Source organism: Daphnia magna, linkage group LG5 (genome assembly GCF_020631705.1).
Source record: "Daphnia magna isolate NIES linkage group LG5, ASM2063170v1.1, whole genome shotgun sequence".
Taxonomy (NCBI): domain Eukaryota; kingdom Metazoa; phylum Arthropoda; class Branchiopoda; order Diplostraca; family Daphniidae; genus Daphnia; species Daphnia magna.
Window position 1 is genome coordinate 5,542,504 of NC_059186.1, and position 15,319 is coordinate 5,557,822.

The window sequence follows — 15,319 nt, forward strand, 5'->3', positions numbered from 1 at the left end:
TAAGCAGATAACTTTTTCCTTGACTCTATCTCTCAACAATCTCTTAGGAAATGGAACAAATGGTTCAAGAGAAAACATGCAAGTTCGTTTTAGATGAAACTACTTTAAAAAAATTAAATCACTTCCCTGTACGATGATACTAGGTTAGAAACCGGTCAAACTGGTTTTTTTCTCATTTTTATTTTGAAGTGTCAAAGTAAAATATCATTACTGGCGGGAGATAGGTAGTTTTCTTAACTGAAAATGACAAGTAACCCAAAAAGAATTATCTGTCTTAGTGGGAAACGTAAGAGCGGCAAAGATTATATTGCTGAACTTCTGCATGGTAGGTGTTACTTTTAAAACAAAGCATTGTAGCTACTATTATGCCATTAAAAAATTTCAGCTACTCTAGTAAAGAGTGTCATCATCAGAATATCAGCTCCGATAAAACAACATTGGTCGGAATCTAAGGGACTAGATATGGATCAACTGATGAGCGATGGTGCTTATAAAGAAAAATATAGAGCTGAAATGATAGTTTGGGGAGAAGAAAAACGTGCTCAAGACCCCAATTTTTTCTGCAGATCTGCAATTCAAATGTTTAATGGTTTCAAACTCAACATTGTTAAAAGTACAGGACTTTATCTAATTCCAAACTTCACTATCAGGCAATGACTTCCCTATTTGGATTGTATCAGACTTAAGGAGAGAAACAGATCTGAAATTTTTCCGCAACCAATATTCTGAATGTGTTACCTGTGTTAGAATATCTGCATCAACTGAAGCAAGAGTGAAAAGAGGTTTTTTTTATTCAGGTAAATCACAAATTAAACTTTTAGTGAATGGTATGTTTTATAATTTTTATCGATTTGGGGATGGGATATAGCTGTTATAGATGATAGTGAATCTGAAAATGGACTAGACCACATTCAAGACTGGGATCTCTACATAGAGAATGACGGGGATCCTTTGCTATTGAAACGTCAGCTTGGACGTTTGATCAAAATTTGCGAAGAATCGTGTTAAGTTCAACGTATGCATTTTCCAGCTTTGTTTAAACTGCCTACATGTAGTGACCGTGGCCTATTTGCGTAACACACTTTTAATTTCAAGTTAGTTATACCGTTATCCATAACCAGGTACCTAAAACCTTTTTTTCGTGATAAACTGGTAATAAAATCATTGTTGTAAAATGAGAATTGTTAACATATTCTATTGATCGTGTCTTCATCATCTTGTGGGTCTGCTTGTTCCAAGGCGTGAAACACTACTTCTGGATTTTTTTCTTCGCGCTCGGTTACTAAACAAGAAAATTTCGCTATTATTTTAATCAAATAGACTCATCAAAAGATGAAAAAAATTGAAATACGTTGTACCTGGTGGTTTCCGGGTTTGAAATTTATCGTTCTTTCGCATATAAGTGCAATACAAGATCGCATAAAGAACTCCGCATACTCCAGCTGCTAGTCCAAATATGCGGAAAGTGATTCTAGTGCCATGCATAGCGATAAGAATACCACCAATAAAGCTACCCGTTCCCCTTCCTGATTGACATTTATTATTATCATTATTTTTTTTGTTGTTGTACAAGTTTCCCATAACATTGTAGTTAGATTACCTATAGAGTAGTGGCAGGAACCAGCCAACCCCTGAAGGGTAGCCAATAAGCCCGGAGGTGCGCATTGAGCGCAGAACATTGAACAGGAAACGCCCATCAAGTGAATGGTAACCTATTCGTTTTGAAATTGAAGAGCAAATGTAATTGTAAAACAAAACAACCAATCGCATCGCAATAAAACCGGAAGTTACCGCTTCAAGGGCTTCAAACGGTAGACTCATCCAAGGATCCCTAAACAAGAAGCATGAAGTTAAATCAGTTGTACAAGCAAGTGCAAATGTCAACTAGGAATTTGGACTAAATTGATATGATGATTAACTGACGTAATGAAGGAATATCCAATAAAACGAACGCTGTAGATGAAAAATGCGCTGATCAAAACGACCAATTTTCCAATTTTTTTCACAATCATATGCGACACGTAGAGGAAGGGTACTCCAACTAAAGCGCCCAATGTGACTGTGAATCCTAGTTGTTATAAAAATTAGAATTTTTATATATTTTAATGGTTTTCTCTTCGAGGTATAACTTAATGGGAGTATTCTGTTTTTACCTAGTAAATAACTGGATGCTTTCAGCTATTTCGCAACACAAGTTAACAATTGAAAGACATTACCAAAAACAAAATACATTTTATATTTCGATGCTTACCTCAATAAGGAAGATAAAGAGAAACGCTGAAAAGTAAAGAACGGCATGTTAATAACAGTGGACGTACACCGTAATGGGACTGAAGAAACATAAAGTGGGTGCTTTCGTACCTTCTAAGAAACCCCAAAAGATACCCAAGAGAAGCATCAACACCATGAATATGTCTATATGTATCTGTGTAAATTCAAATGATTTACTCTCACTGCGCCATAATATTCTGAAGTCTATAAATTTAATATCTTACCAACCGCAACACTTTGAAAGTGTTCCTCACAAGACTTCCTTCTGACTTTTCAACCGATACCTCGACAAAAAGCAATAAAACGAGCACGACGACAAGTAGCGCATCGGTAAAGTAGAAAACAGTGGCATAATCTCGAAAACCTGTGTAGAATGTGTTTTTATGAAATGCTGGATTTCCATGATTACGTGAAAAACGATCAACACAAAACAGAAATAAAATATAATTTCTTGGCTTAGATAATTAGAGTTTGATCCAATGCATCAGACATTCATTTTTAGATACGTAATAATTACGACATAATGGCTAAATTCATAGTTGGATGAATTTTAACTTAATAAAGTCCGATGGTTGGTTTTCAGGTCGAGTCTTCATGTACATTTATCAAAAGGACAAGAAATCTATACAAAATTTGTTAATACCTACTGCTGGTTTATGACATACCATTTGCCAATCACGTTATCATATTCTTAGAGGAATTTTCAGAATTTAATAGAGCTATAATTTAAAAAATTATTTTCAATGCTTAACTGTTCGTTAATTAGTAAGTCTATCGTTGCATATATTTCCGAATTATTGCTAAATCTGTTTCTTCTACAAATAAAGGATTACAAAAAAAAAAAAAAAAAAAAATAATTGCTATTGTAAAGAATCGTACCATTTTTTAGGTTGGCGGCCCAATCCAGGAGTATCCCTGTTAACATTGCAAAGGTGGCAGATCCTAGAACTCCAAAGAGTCTCTGACGTCCCAGCTGTCCTTTATACTTCTTGATTAAACATATGGTTGTTGCATCGAGCATTGTAAAACTGGTACCGAGCGTTGCTGTCGCCAGGATTCGTATGAAGAGATACAGCCAAAATCCAGTTCTGTGTTTCGCATAATCATATTCGTCCAACTTGGACGATGAATAAGTATCGTTGTTTGTGGAACACGTGGAAGACCATGTCTGACTAATTCGCAACGGACACTGAATGGGGCAATCACAATCCAAAGTGGTTTGCGTCGAATTCGATAATAGCAATTGATTGATCCGAAACAGACAGAAATCGGGGTTTATTTTAGTCGTGCTTTGGTTTTGCAGTTCGAGTTGTAAAAGAACGTCATCATCCAAAAAACTGTAACAATCGGTGGCGTCGCTCGTCATTAAACAAGAATTCGTGTTATTTGTTTTTCCGTTGCAGGACTGGGTGCATTCGGAAGTGATCAATCGAATCATTGGCTGGTCGGTTAGCAGAAGATTTCCATATGGACATGTATCATTTGCGCAGTTTTTTGGCACTTCCAGGAAGATTTCTCTTGCATGATCGCATGTGAGATAGGCTATCGTGTTAGCGGGCAGTTCACTGCTGTTGGCCACCATTTTTGTCGGGTTTGCTCCATGGGCATCAATTGTCAACAGCAGTGTGTGAAACACGGCAGTGGCAAATATACTGGCCATTAGAACAATTTTATAGTTGCCTATTTTATCAGCAATCATTCCTGGTAAACGAAATGATGCTTTCTTTTTATTATCGATAAAAATTTTGGGAAATTCTCTGCTCCGGTCAAATGTAGCGATTAACCGAAATGGATCATGTGATATACTCTCATTTCACTTAATGTGGTGAAAGAAATGTTGTTTTTTTTTAAGATCTTGCTTGTTTATTCCCATCGTTATTCCCACGTTTGGTTTTGCTATCGATTGACGATCGACTGAGTCCTTACAACTTTACCTCCTACAAGCTACAACATCTGGATTTGCAAGCATGATGTAGGCCCAAACATTCTTATAGTGTCTGTAATCTAAAGAAATATCACAATAGACTGGTAACTCTCTGGGGAAAGCCTAAGAACGAGGAAAAGATAATAATTCTGATAAGTTTCATTTGAAGTGTTGCTTGGATATGTCTATCTATGAAGTCGTTATCTGAACCAGTAGGATTCCAGAAGAATCTGATATAATTTGTCTTCAAATGGGTGCCAGAATTTTAATTTGTAACTGCTGTGGTTCATTAAAGCTAACTGAGATTCGATAGTAAGATTGTGTTGTAAAAGGCAAGAATAAATAGTTCAAATTCAATGTAGTGCTGCACTGATAGGCTAACGAAGAATGGATGATTGTGATTTTGGGAGTAACTTCAGCGGCTCTCACGGTTAATATTGTAGCAATGTTGACCAGAACAAAGAAATCAAAGAATAAATGAACGTCTAACACATTTACAAAATAAAAGGATTTCACATTCTCACCTGCAACCGGGGGACCCAGGCAAGAAGCAAATGGAAGTACGGCGTAGATGATCCCAACTTCTTCGATGGTGACTCCGATTTGGAGCATGTGAAGAGTTATGTACGGCAAAAGTACAGCGGTAAATGCTACGTAAAAATATTTGGTGGTGTAGTAACCAGAATTTTGTTTTTGTTCAATATTTTTTATTTGCACAATGCTAAATCCAACCTCCGTAGAACAGAAACATCACGGCCTTCAGAGGTAAGAGCTCTCGATTGACACTTAAGTGGACTTTTATTCGGTCCCATGGTGACTGCAAAGTATCGTTTTCTTTTATCGTCATATTTTTAAACGTCGACTTTCAAAGAGCAACTGAGACAAGAGAACCAACTAGTGAGAGGGTAAAGAAAGAATTGAATTGCTTCCAATGTTAGAAATACATAGTTTCCGACAATAATAAGCTCCTCCCACTTTTTATTCTGAGCTAGCTTACATAACCCTAAAACTAATACGCTTTTTAAAAAAGTGCGTCTTACATATTTAATTGTTGGAGAAATTATGCTAATAAATTTCGTCTCTTTCACTTGGTTGCTAGGTGCCGTAAGTTATTGCAAAAAAGAGGCACTAAGGCAGGATACCTTCCTCTAGCTTTTCGTTACTTGATGAATCTCTAGCGGTAGAATCGCATTGAAATTCAGTCGTGACTGAATAAACAACTCATTAACATAGATCTCTCAAACAAAAGATTACAAATTTTGAATTAAGTGTTTACTTTGATGCGTTATAATCAAGTCGGACAAATGCATCACCAGCATTCAACTACGTGGATTATTGAGCATTCCTATTGCCAAAACACGTTCGAATAATTCTTGGCACCATCACTGCGCAAGGGAGAAAAATCAAAATCTAGGAGCCTATTTTTTTATGTGTTTACGATATCAGTATATTCGATTTGACTTTACATTTTTCGGCTGATTTTGAATGTCGCCAAAGGAAAACGTGCAAAACAGTAATGGTCGAGCTATGAAATATAGGCATAAGGGCATATAATGAGTGTAAAGGAGCAGAAACCCAATTTCTGTAATTCAAAGACGCACATTTATATATCTTTAGAATTAAGGCGCTAACTGGACAGACACTTGAATAATTATTTTTGTTTTGTTTTAGCTTTTTTAAGGAAAATCCTTCGGGTTGCGACTAGGAAGATCGAAGTTCTAGATAGATAACTAAGCCGACAATTCCGGCTACTGTTAGAGCAAGACCAGTTAGGAAACAAAGCCACTTGCGATGTGTTTTCTGTGGGATAGAATAACGTGGTTAAACACGACAAAGAAAGTCAAACTTGTGATGAAGACTTACTTGATGAGAAGACGCTTTTTCCAACTCCTGGCGTCCCTCCTCCACATGAGTGTAGGTGCGGTCTACATTGCTTTCAATTGAATCTATTAGAGAAAAAAGCGTTAATTACAGTTTAGTTTTCGACTACTAAATAGCATAATACTTATGTTTTCCCCTTGCTCCTGGACCATGGCACTAAGTTCTTTCATAATTTGATTTACATCAATCATGTCAGATTCGATTTGTCGGATCCGCTCTTCCCCTTTCCAATAGCATTTGCTGCTCAAATTCTACCTCTTTAAGTTCTTGGAGCTTCTGATGCTTTTCTTCTGCTGCCTTTTCCAAAAGATTTTGTGTATCTGAAGTATTATTTTCTTCCCAATGGCCATATGGAATAGTTGATTTCATTTTGCAAGCAACTTCCTAGATGAATTTTATCTTTAAAAGCATACATCAAAGCAATTAACATTAGCTACCTTCTGTAATGTGCTATATCTTTGTAATGACTTCTCAAATTCAAGCTTTAGACGATCTAGTTGAAGATGACACATTCTATCACCTGATAATCTGGCTGCAGCAGCCAAAGCCATCAACTCTTGGGTTGTCTGGTTCACTATTTGATTTGCACTCATCTGAATGACATGGCTGTAATGTGGAATAACAAATTAGCTGTGATGAAGAAATTTGCAGGCTGGGAGTGGTAGTAACTTACACACTGTCTCGCAACCCTTGATTATCTTTCTCTGTTCCAAGTGATTTTAATGCCCTTTCTAAATTTGAACCACTTCCTTGTATAGTGAACAAATTGCTTGATATTGTTTCACTTAGCTTCATCAAATAGAAAGCACTTGTAAATTAAAAATCTTAATACTTGAAAAGAAATAGGAAGAATGGCTTTTACCTGGTTAAATTCAGATCTGCCCAAACTGGAGTTACGTGGACGAACCCCACCAAAAACCACTTCTGGGGTCTCAGCAAGGGCTCCATAATTTGCACGATTTGCTCTGGCCATTGTGAGTAAACACAATCACAAATATAATTCAAAAATATTTGAGCATTTTATGAAAGTTGAGGAAAACCAGAATAATTTTCACTCATATACGGCTTCCACATGTTCTGCAACAGTTCTAAAAGAACCAAAGACTCAAATAACTGGAAAACTATAATATTTAATCAGGCTATAAAGGACTGAGCCAAAACTTACATATATCAGTTGTGACCGTTCGCGCAAATATCAGCAAGCCTACCAATATTCTCTGCCAATAGAATGTTGCATGAAATGGAAGATCGAAGAACGTCTGACACTCAACCCAGGTCAACATAAGCTCCGATAACGTTTTTAAAATCAGGGACTGTAATTCGTGTATTTTAACAGTGGAATACAAAATCGTGGAACTACACTGCAGAACAGATAGTTCCTCCGCAAAATCCAGAGAGGCCAAACGCCAAAGGATCCTAGAAATTGTTGCAACATGCTCCTTGCCTCCTTGGTTTAAAAAAATAATAATAAAATTTTTTTATTTCGCCATAAACAGTCATAGTAGTCCAAGAGCCAGCGAGCAAAATTATCATAACTTTTTATGAGAAGGTTTTGATAGTTTGTTCGCTTCGTCTCCATGAAAAAAGATTAGAAATGGCCGTCTGTCGGCTGTCAGTGGGGGCGTTCGGGAGTTATAGCTAGGGCTGTGGCCCGGACCAAATGGGACGGGTTTTTTCTTAAGGGTTAAAATGAAAGGGTTTTTTTCCTTAATGGGTTTTGAACCGGGTCGACGATCCAAAAAAATTTCCCGTCCCGCTTGACCCGTGGATCAGAAAAAACAACCCGGGTCGGGTCATGTCCCGCGTAATTATAGGGTCAAATGCACTTTTCTTCTCTTCTTTTCAGTCTCGTCATCAGACTCAACCATTACAACATTTATATTTGGAAAACTTCTTTTTTTGCCAGCAGCATCGCCTGATTGACAGGATTTAAGTACATTTGGACGTTTTCTGCGAATGGTTGCCTATTTTCAAAACGATTTTTCCCACTATCCACAATCAACTCCATCTCGTTCAGGGGCCTGAACGCTGTCAGGCAAAACATGACGACAACTCCTGGTAGGGTTCATCAGGTCCCTGGCCTCAATTTGCAGCAAGAGATAGGCAGCTCAATTCGCTATACTAGCGCAACTTGCCTTACGCATTCAGTTGCAAGCATTTTGTAGAGAGGCATACCAACCTCTAATGAAATTTTAACATGGCAAGCCAAACGTACCAGTGGGAACTGGGAACCATTAATGACACGGGTGGGACCTTGGAGATATTGGTCACCTTGACGATATTTTAGTCAATTGTTTGATTCAGAAATTCTGTCGAAGTTAGCCATTTACAGATGGGAAACGAATCGCTCTCCGTCAACAGATTTGCCATCAGGTGGCGAAGACAATGTAAAGCGTTACTCTTTCTATTTATTACCTTCTGCTTTAGATGCGAGTTGTAAAAGTGTTTGTTACACATTTACACCGTCTAGAGCAGGGAAAACAGGCATTTTTCAGACGTATTTACATACGGGAGGCATAGGGCCAGAAGTACACCTTTCAGCCGCCAGGAACGCATCGTTCATTTATAGCTTGAATTAGCTTGCCCATTTCCGTATCTCACATGTATCTCTGATTGAAAATGTGCTTATATTTACAATTTACTATTTCTGTTTTAGTTCTTTGTGTATGAGCTTATAGTAATTACGCGTAAAAGATCTGTAATCTGTCATGGACCATTCAACTTCAAACGTTATTGAATTACCATTTTCCATAGATAAAGAAGATCTGACAAACAGTGTGTGGAAGGTTATAGTAATTTTGAAACCCAAATGGAGGCAAGATAGCATCAAACATAAAGTATGTAGATTAGATTTTAGTCAGAAAAACTAGAGAAGGTCCCTGGCCTCAATTTGCAGCAAGAGATAGGCAGCTCAATTCGCTATACTAGCGCAACTTGCCTTACGCATTCAGTTGCAACTCCATCTCGTTCAGGGACCTGAACCCTGTCAGGCAAAAACACAAAACCCCCGAGCCGTTTTTTTTTTGGTTTTTGTTTTTTATTATTATGTTTATTGTTTATATTTCTTTCTGTTTCCTTTCCGTAATCCAATGCCTTTTGACTTTATAATTTTTTTTCCTTTATTAGAATATTACTTAATTAAGCAACGGTATAATTTCATTAAAATTACTGTAATAAAGCAAGGGCGAAGCGCGTATCCCCCTTGTTTTACGAACGCACCATATGGTTTTAAGATAGCTTTTGCGGCTAGAAGCCATGTTTGTATCGAGATACAAACATGGCCGCCAGCCGCAATTTCTCTCTTAAAATAGTAAGGTGCATTTGTAAAACAGTAGGGGGTAAGCGCTTCGCCCTCCCACATAGCAATGGGTTATCTTTATGACATCCCAAGGATGTCCGGTTGTCTCGAGGGGGGATGTCCTAAGGATATCTTTAAAATAATGTTTAAGACTCCTTCGTTTCGTCCAAATGTCCGGGACTAGTACTATCTTTAAGACGTCTATCAAGACAGTTTGAGGACAACTTTAAGTTGTCTTTTGGATGTATGAAAGACAACTTTAGATCGTCTTTTTGATTACTTAAAGATATATTTTGAACATCTTAAAGATTTCCTAAAGACATCTCAATGATATCTTTCTGATTTCTTAAAGATATCCTGAAGCCATCTTTCTGACTTCCTGAAGACATCTTTAGGTCATCTTTTTAAATCACCAAAGATATTTTTGGACATCTTAAAGATTTCCTAAAGACATCTCAATGATATCTTTCTGATTTCTTAAAGATATCCTGAAGCCAACTTTCTGACTTCCTGAAGACATCTTTAGGTCATCTTTTTAAATCACCAAAGATATATTTTGGACATCTTAAAGATTTCCTAAAGACATCTGAATGATATTTTTCTGATTTCTTAAAGATATCCTGAAGCCATCTTTCTGACTTCCTGAAGACATCTTTAGGTCATCTTTCTAAATCACCAAAGATATTTTTGGGACATCTTAAAGATTTCCTAAAGACATCTCAATGATATGTTTCTGATTTCTTAAAGATATCCTGAAGCCATCTTTCTGACTTCCTGAAGACATCTTTAGGTCATCTTTCTAAATCACCAAAGATATTTTTTGGACATCTTAAAGATTTCCTAAAGACATCTCAATGATATCTTTCTGATTTCTTAAAGATATCCTGAAGCCATCTTTCTGACTTCCTGAAGACATCTTTAGGTCATCTTTTTAAATCACCAAAGATATTTTTTGGACATCTTAAAGATTTCCTAAAGACATCTCAATGATATCTTTCTGATTTCTTAAAGATATCCTGAAGCCAACTTTCTGACTTCCTGAAGACATCTTTAGGTCATCTTTTTAAATCACCAAAGATATATTTTGGACATCTTAAAGATTTCCTAAAGACATCTGAATGATATTTTTCTGATTTCTTAAAGATATCCTGAAGCCATCTTTCTGACTTCCTGAAGACATCTTTAGGTCATCTTTCTAAATCACCAAAGATATTTTTGGGACATCTTAAAGATTTCCTAAAGACATCTCAATGATATGTTTCTGATTTCTTAAAGATATCCTGAAGCCATCTTTCTGACTTCCTGAAGACATCTTTAGGTCATCTTTCTAAATCACCAAAGATATTTTTTGGACATCTTAAAGATTTCCTAAAGACATCTCAATGATATCTTTCTGATTTCTTAAAGATATCCTGAAGCCATCTTTCTGACTTCCTGAAGACATCTTTAGGTCATCTTTCTAAATCAACAAAGATATTTTTTGGACATCTTAAAGATTTCCTAAAGACATCTCAATGATATTTTTCTGATTTCTTAAAGATATCCTGAAGCCATCTTTCTGACTTCCTGAAGACATCTTTAGGTCATCTTTAAAAATCACCAAAGATATTTTTTGGACATCTTAAAGATTTCCTAAAGACATCTCAATGATATCTTTCTGACTTCGTAAAGATATCCCGATTCCATCTTTCTGACTTCCTGAAGTCATCTTTAGGTCACCTTTCTGATTAACTAACGATATTTTTTGGACATCTTAAAGTTTTCCTAAAGACATCGCAATGATATCTTTCTGACTTCTTAAAGATACCCCGATTTCATCTTTCTGACTCCCTGAAGACATCTTTAGGTCACCTTTCTGATTCACTAACGATATTTTTGGGACATCTTAAAGATCTCCTAAAGACATCTCAATGATATCTTTCTGACTTCTTAAAGATATCCCGATTCCATCTTTTTGACTTCCTGAAGACATCTTTAGGTCATCTTTGTGATTCACCAAAGATATTTTTGGGACATCTTAAAGACTTCATAAAGACATCTCAACGATATCTTTCTGACTTCTTAAAGATATCCCGATGCCATCTTTCTGACTTCCTGAAGACATCTTTAGGTCATCTTTCTGATTCACCAAAGATATTTTTGGGACATATTAAAGACTTCCTCAAGACATTTTAAGGATATCTTAATGACTTCTTAAAGTCATCTGTTTATCATCACAAAAAAATTTCGAAATTCTTGCGGAATTGTTGTCTTATTTCTTATTTGGTCCATTTGTCAGTTCTTAATTCCTCTGCACATATTTATTATATTACAACATATTTAAGAACGCTTGACATATATTTTTATGCTATATTAAGACGCTTTGACATATAACTTTATAGTGTATTAAGACGAGATATTTTACTTACGTAGATTGTTGGATTCGAACTGCTGACCTCTGACTTCTTGGCTTAGTATCCTAACCATTATGCCACTTTAGTACATAAAAAATCAAATCAAAGTACTTATTGAACTGACCTATGGATTTGTTACTTAGGTAGTATCATTGTCAAGTCCCGACTATAAGTCTTGCTCATGGATATATTTAAGAATTTCTTTTTTAGTCTTCGACAGCTTTATCCAAAGGTAGTCCTGGACGGACATCTTAAAGACATCTCTATATAGTCCTAAATTGCTTTGGCTTTAAGTGTCCCCTACAGGACATCTTAAATTCATTTCTATAAAGTCCTAAATTCCTTTGTCCATAACTATCTCTTAGAGGACATCTTAAAGACTTCTTTATATAGTCCTTAATTTCTTTGTCCATAACTGTCCCCTACCGGACATCTTAGTGACATCTCTATATAGTCCTCAATTGCTTCGTCCATAATTATCTCTTATAGGACATCTTAAAGACATCTTTATATTGTCCTTAATTTCTTTGTCCATAAGTATCCCTTACAGGACATCTGAAAGACATCTTCATATAGTCATAAATTGCTTTTGTCCATGAGTATCCCTTATAGGACATCTTAAAGACATCTTTATATTGTCCTTAATTTCTTTGTCCATAAGTATCCCTTACAGGACATCTGAAAGACATCTTCATATAGTCATAAATTGCTTTGTCCATGAGTATCCCTTACAGGGCATCTTAAAGACATCTTCATAAAGTCATAATTTGCTTTGTCCATAAGTGTCCCTTATAGGACATCTTTAAGACATCTTTATATTGTCCATAATTGCTTTCTCCATAAGTATCCCTTAGAGGACATCTTAAATGTATGTATCTTAATGTATTTAAGACTACCGTTTGAAGAAAAAATTTATTGTCTTTTTAATGGGAAAACTACAAATGAATCCAACGATGCTGAAGTAGGCAATCGAACCGCCTTACACCAAATGTCTTTTACATTCCACAATTCAAAGTTAGTAGAGAGCGATGACACAAGATATTCTTGGATAACATATGAACGACAGGGATACGAATAGGCATCTTGTTGGTTTTCATATCTTTTCCCAATTACAACTACGTTATTAGGGATATTTACAAAATCATACATCACAACAAGGGACATGTCTTTAAGAAACACACAGTTATCTGCTTCATTATCACATTTCAATTGTCCCAGTCCTGGAATGTTTACTGATCTAAATTGAAAACCGAAAACATTTTCCAAGATTGGGATACTATTGTGTCCATCAAGAAATTCTATTTCGTTGGTGGCTGAAATTTTTCGTGTGATAAAGCTATGATTTTGGATTTCTTCTAATAGCCGTTTAACAAGCTGTTGAAGGGGTTTGTCATTTTTCTTAAGGTACCTTTTCATCTTTCCGTAATAGTTTTCAAAGCGATAGGCGCTAAAGTTATCAAGCGGTCCGAATTTTAAGACGTCGGAAGACAAATGAAACAAAGCATGAATGTTGTAAGACATAAACAAATTCGAATAAAGAGCCTGTGATTGGGTAACGAAACGGGAAAGTAATGCATTAGCAAACGCATTGTCAGTGACGGACCAAGGTTCATATGACAACAGCTTTACAGCAACATGGAGCAAAAGAAAATGGTGGTAAAATTCAGGAGACAAAAATTTCCTGAAAATTACTACACCGAAGTAATGAAGAAAAGTTCTAAATTCAGATGCTTTCCAACGAGGAAGTTCTTTGCTCGACCGAGGTTGTCTGGCGAATTCTATTCTGGAGATAAACTTTCTTATTGTTTCAGTAATGAAGGAATCGATTTGATCCACTGTTCTGTGGTGTAATGTAACATGTGGCACATTTCTTTTCTTTCTATCTGTTCCAAAAATAAAAGCAAGGATTTTTTTCATGACACCGAGATCAAGAAGGTGCATGGGGTCCAATGGGACATCCTTAACCATATCGAGATAATGGAGATTTTCCAGAATTGAGCGGCAATGATGATGGAGCACACATTGCTTCTCTCTAAAGGAATCATTAGTTCTCAATTGACCAAGATTTCTACCGAACCCTATGCATCTGGCACAACCATAGCGTTCAGAAGAATGCCCTTTAATGCACAAAATCATTGCTCTTGCAGGTGCATCGCAAATGAATGACTTAATCAGGACTGAAAAATATTTTTCCCGAAAAAAGAAACCCCTTTCGTGAAGACTATCGGCTTCCTCAATCAAATCTAATAAAAATGCGTTGGAGTTAGTGGGTTTAGAATTAGCATGAAAAACCCCAATGGGAAAAGGGGGCGATTCTTTAATGAACGGCAAATGGCCAACAATAGGCCAAAACTGACTGCTGGAGCTATTTGTAAGATGGACACCATCAATTCCAACGTATAAAGGAAGGGGATCAATAAGTAATTCTTGAAAATTCATTGATAACAGAGTATCCAATATTCCTTTCACAATACCAAAATGGTAATATTTACCAGGCGAAATATTCTTCAATGAAACTGCTTTCGTAGGTGTTCTCACCAGAGTTCTAGTTGACAGAGGAAGATCAGGGTGGTACGGATGTAGAATTTTCAATAGCTGATCACATTTGGAAAATTCAATATTATTTTCAATTTTCCACGTAGCTAATTGTGCCTTAAGAGAAAGTTTGCCAGCTAAAACTTCTTTTGGTGCTGGTTCGTCAACATCAAATTCTTCTATTGTTGTAGATGCCGAGTCTTCAATATCAGTACCACTACCACTACTTTCTGGTACTTCCTGATCAGAATAGTCCTCTGAGGTCAACTGCAACACTGCCATAGGTGAAGGCTCCTTTTTATTAAAGCAATCTTATGTACAGTCTTAAAAAAATATTTTTATTTTAGACAATGTGCTCACGTCTAATGTAGGTAATGGTTGGATTTGAGTTTCTGCTGGTGAGTCAGGTGCAATACCAACTTCAACGTCAATGTCTGAGAAACTCGAACCAACATCTGACTCAGACCATTCATCTGAATAATTGTCACGTTCACACATAAAATTCAAGTATAATGCATTTTCCTGACTTCGCCTCCTGTTACTTCTATCTGTCATTCCTCTGTTGTAAAAATGGGAAACCGAAACTATAAATACCACCACAAAAGAAATGTAATTTTCTTATATACGTACGTATAATGATAGTTGAAATTAATCAGCACTCTCGTCAATAATAAACCAATAATCAGTCACTAATATTTCGGAAAGAATACAAGACGCATATTCCACTAACATCAGACGACAGTTTCAAGATCACGAAATGCGTAAGAGGATGGACAAAAAACAAAACAATAACAACGAACAGAGTAATAGTAGGGGAGAGTGGGGCTAGTTGGCAGGAGGGCAAGTTTGCAATTCTTAATTTAGACGAATTGTGTGAAAGAAGTTTTATTGAAATAATTCATAGTCAAAGATGTTTATCGTGCGCACATTTGTGCAAAGTTTTATGAATTTATCCCAAATAGTTTAGGAAATAGAAAATAACGAAATTTTTTGCGTCAAATCCACAATAGTTGCGTG

General features: G+C 36.3%; 4 protein-coding genes across 4 annotated transcripts; 1 reads left to right on the forward strand and 3 right to left on the reverse strand.

Moving 5' to 3' along the window:
- Window positions 1-36: 36 nt before the first annotated feature.
- Window positions 37-1,181, forward strand: LOC116921104 (phosphomevalonate kinase). The gene is made up of 4 exons (XM_032927319.2): window positions 37-325; window positions 386-589; window positions 651-797; window positions 869-1,181. The coding sequence occupies exons 1-4, from the start codon at window positions 244-246 to the stop codon at window positions 1,006-1,008; spliced, it is 573 nt and encodes a 190-aa protein (XP_032783210.2). The 5' UTR covers window positions 37-243; the 3' UTR covers window positions 1,009-1,181.
- Window positions 769-5,129, reverse strand: LOC116921101 (major facilitator superfamily domain-containing protein 6). The gene is made up of 12 exons (XM_032927315.2): window positions 4,928-5,129; window positions 4,720-4,845; window positions 3,151-3,972; window positions 2,496-2,635; window positions 2,362-2,425; window positions 2,252-2,277; window positions 2,154-2,178; window positions 1,924-2,068; window positions 1,792-1,831; window positions 1,601-1,712; window positions 1,359-1,526; window positions 769-1,282 (listed from the first exon to the last, which is right to left on the reverse strand). The coding sequence occupies exons 1-12, from the start codon at window positions 5,040-5,042 to the stop codon at window positions 1,185-1,187; spliced, it is 1,881 nt and encodes a 626-aa protein (XP_032783206.1). The 5' UTR covers window positions 5,043-5,129; the 3' UTR covers window positions 769-1,184.
- Window positions 5,130-5,746: 617 nt separating this feature from the next.
- LOC116921103 (syntaxin-7) lies at window positions 5,747-7,410 on the reverse strand. The gene is given in 8 exon segments (XM_032927318.2): window positions 5,747-5,995; window positions 6,059-6,141; window positions 6,201-6,297; window positions 6,299-6,460; window positions 6,514-6,682; window positions 6,750-6,865; window positions 6,939-7,164; window positions 7,242-7,410. Coding segments are annotated over 7 exon segments (837 nt in total). The 5' UTR covers window positions 7,050-7,164; window positions 7,242-7,410; the 3' UTR covers window positions 5,747-5,896.
- Window positions 7,411-12,679: 5,269 nt separating this feature from the next.
- LOC116923900 lies at window positions 12,680-14,999 on the reverse strand. Its single transcript, XM_032930456.2, has one exon. The coding sequence runs from the start codon at window positions 14,582-14,584 to the stop codon at window positions 12,680-12,682; it is 1,905 nt and encodes a 634-aa protein (XP_032786347.2). The 5' UTR covers window positions 14,585-14,999.
- Window positions 15,000-15,319: the final 320 nt, after the last annotated feature.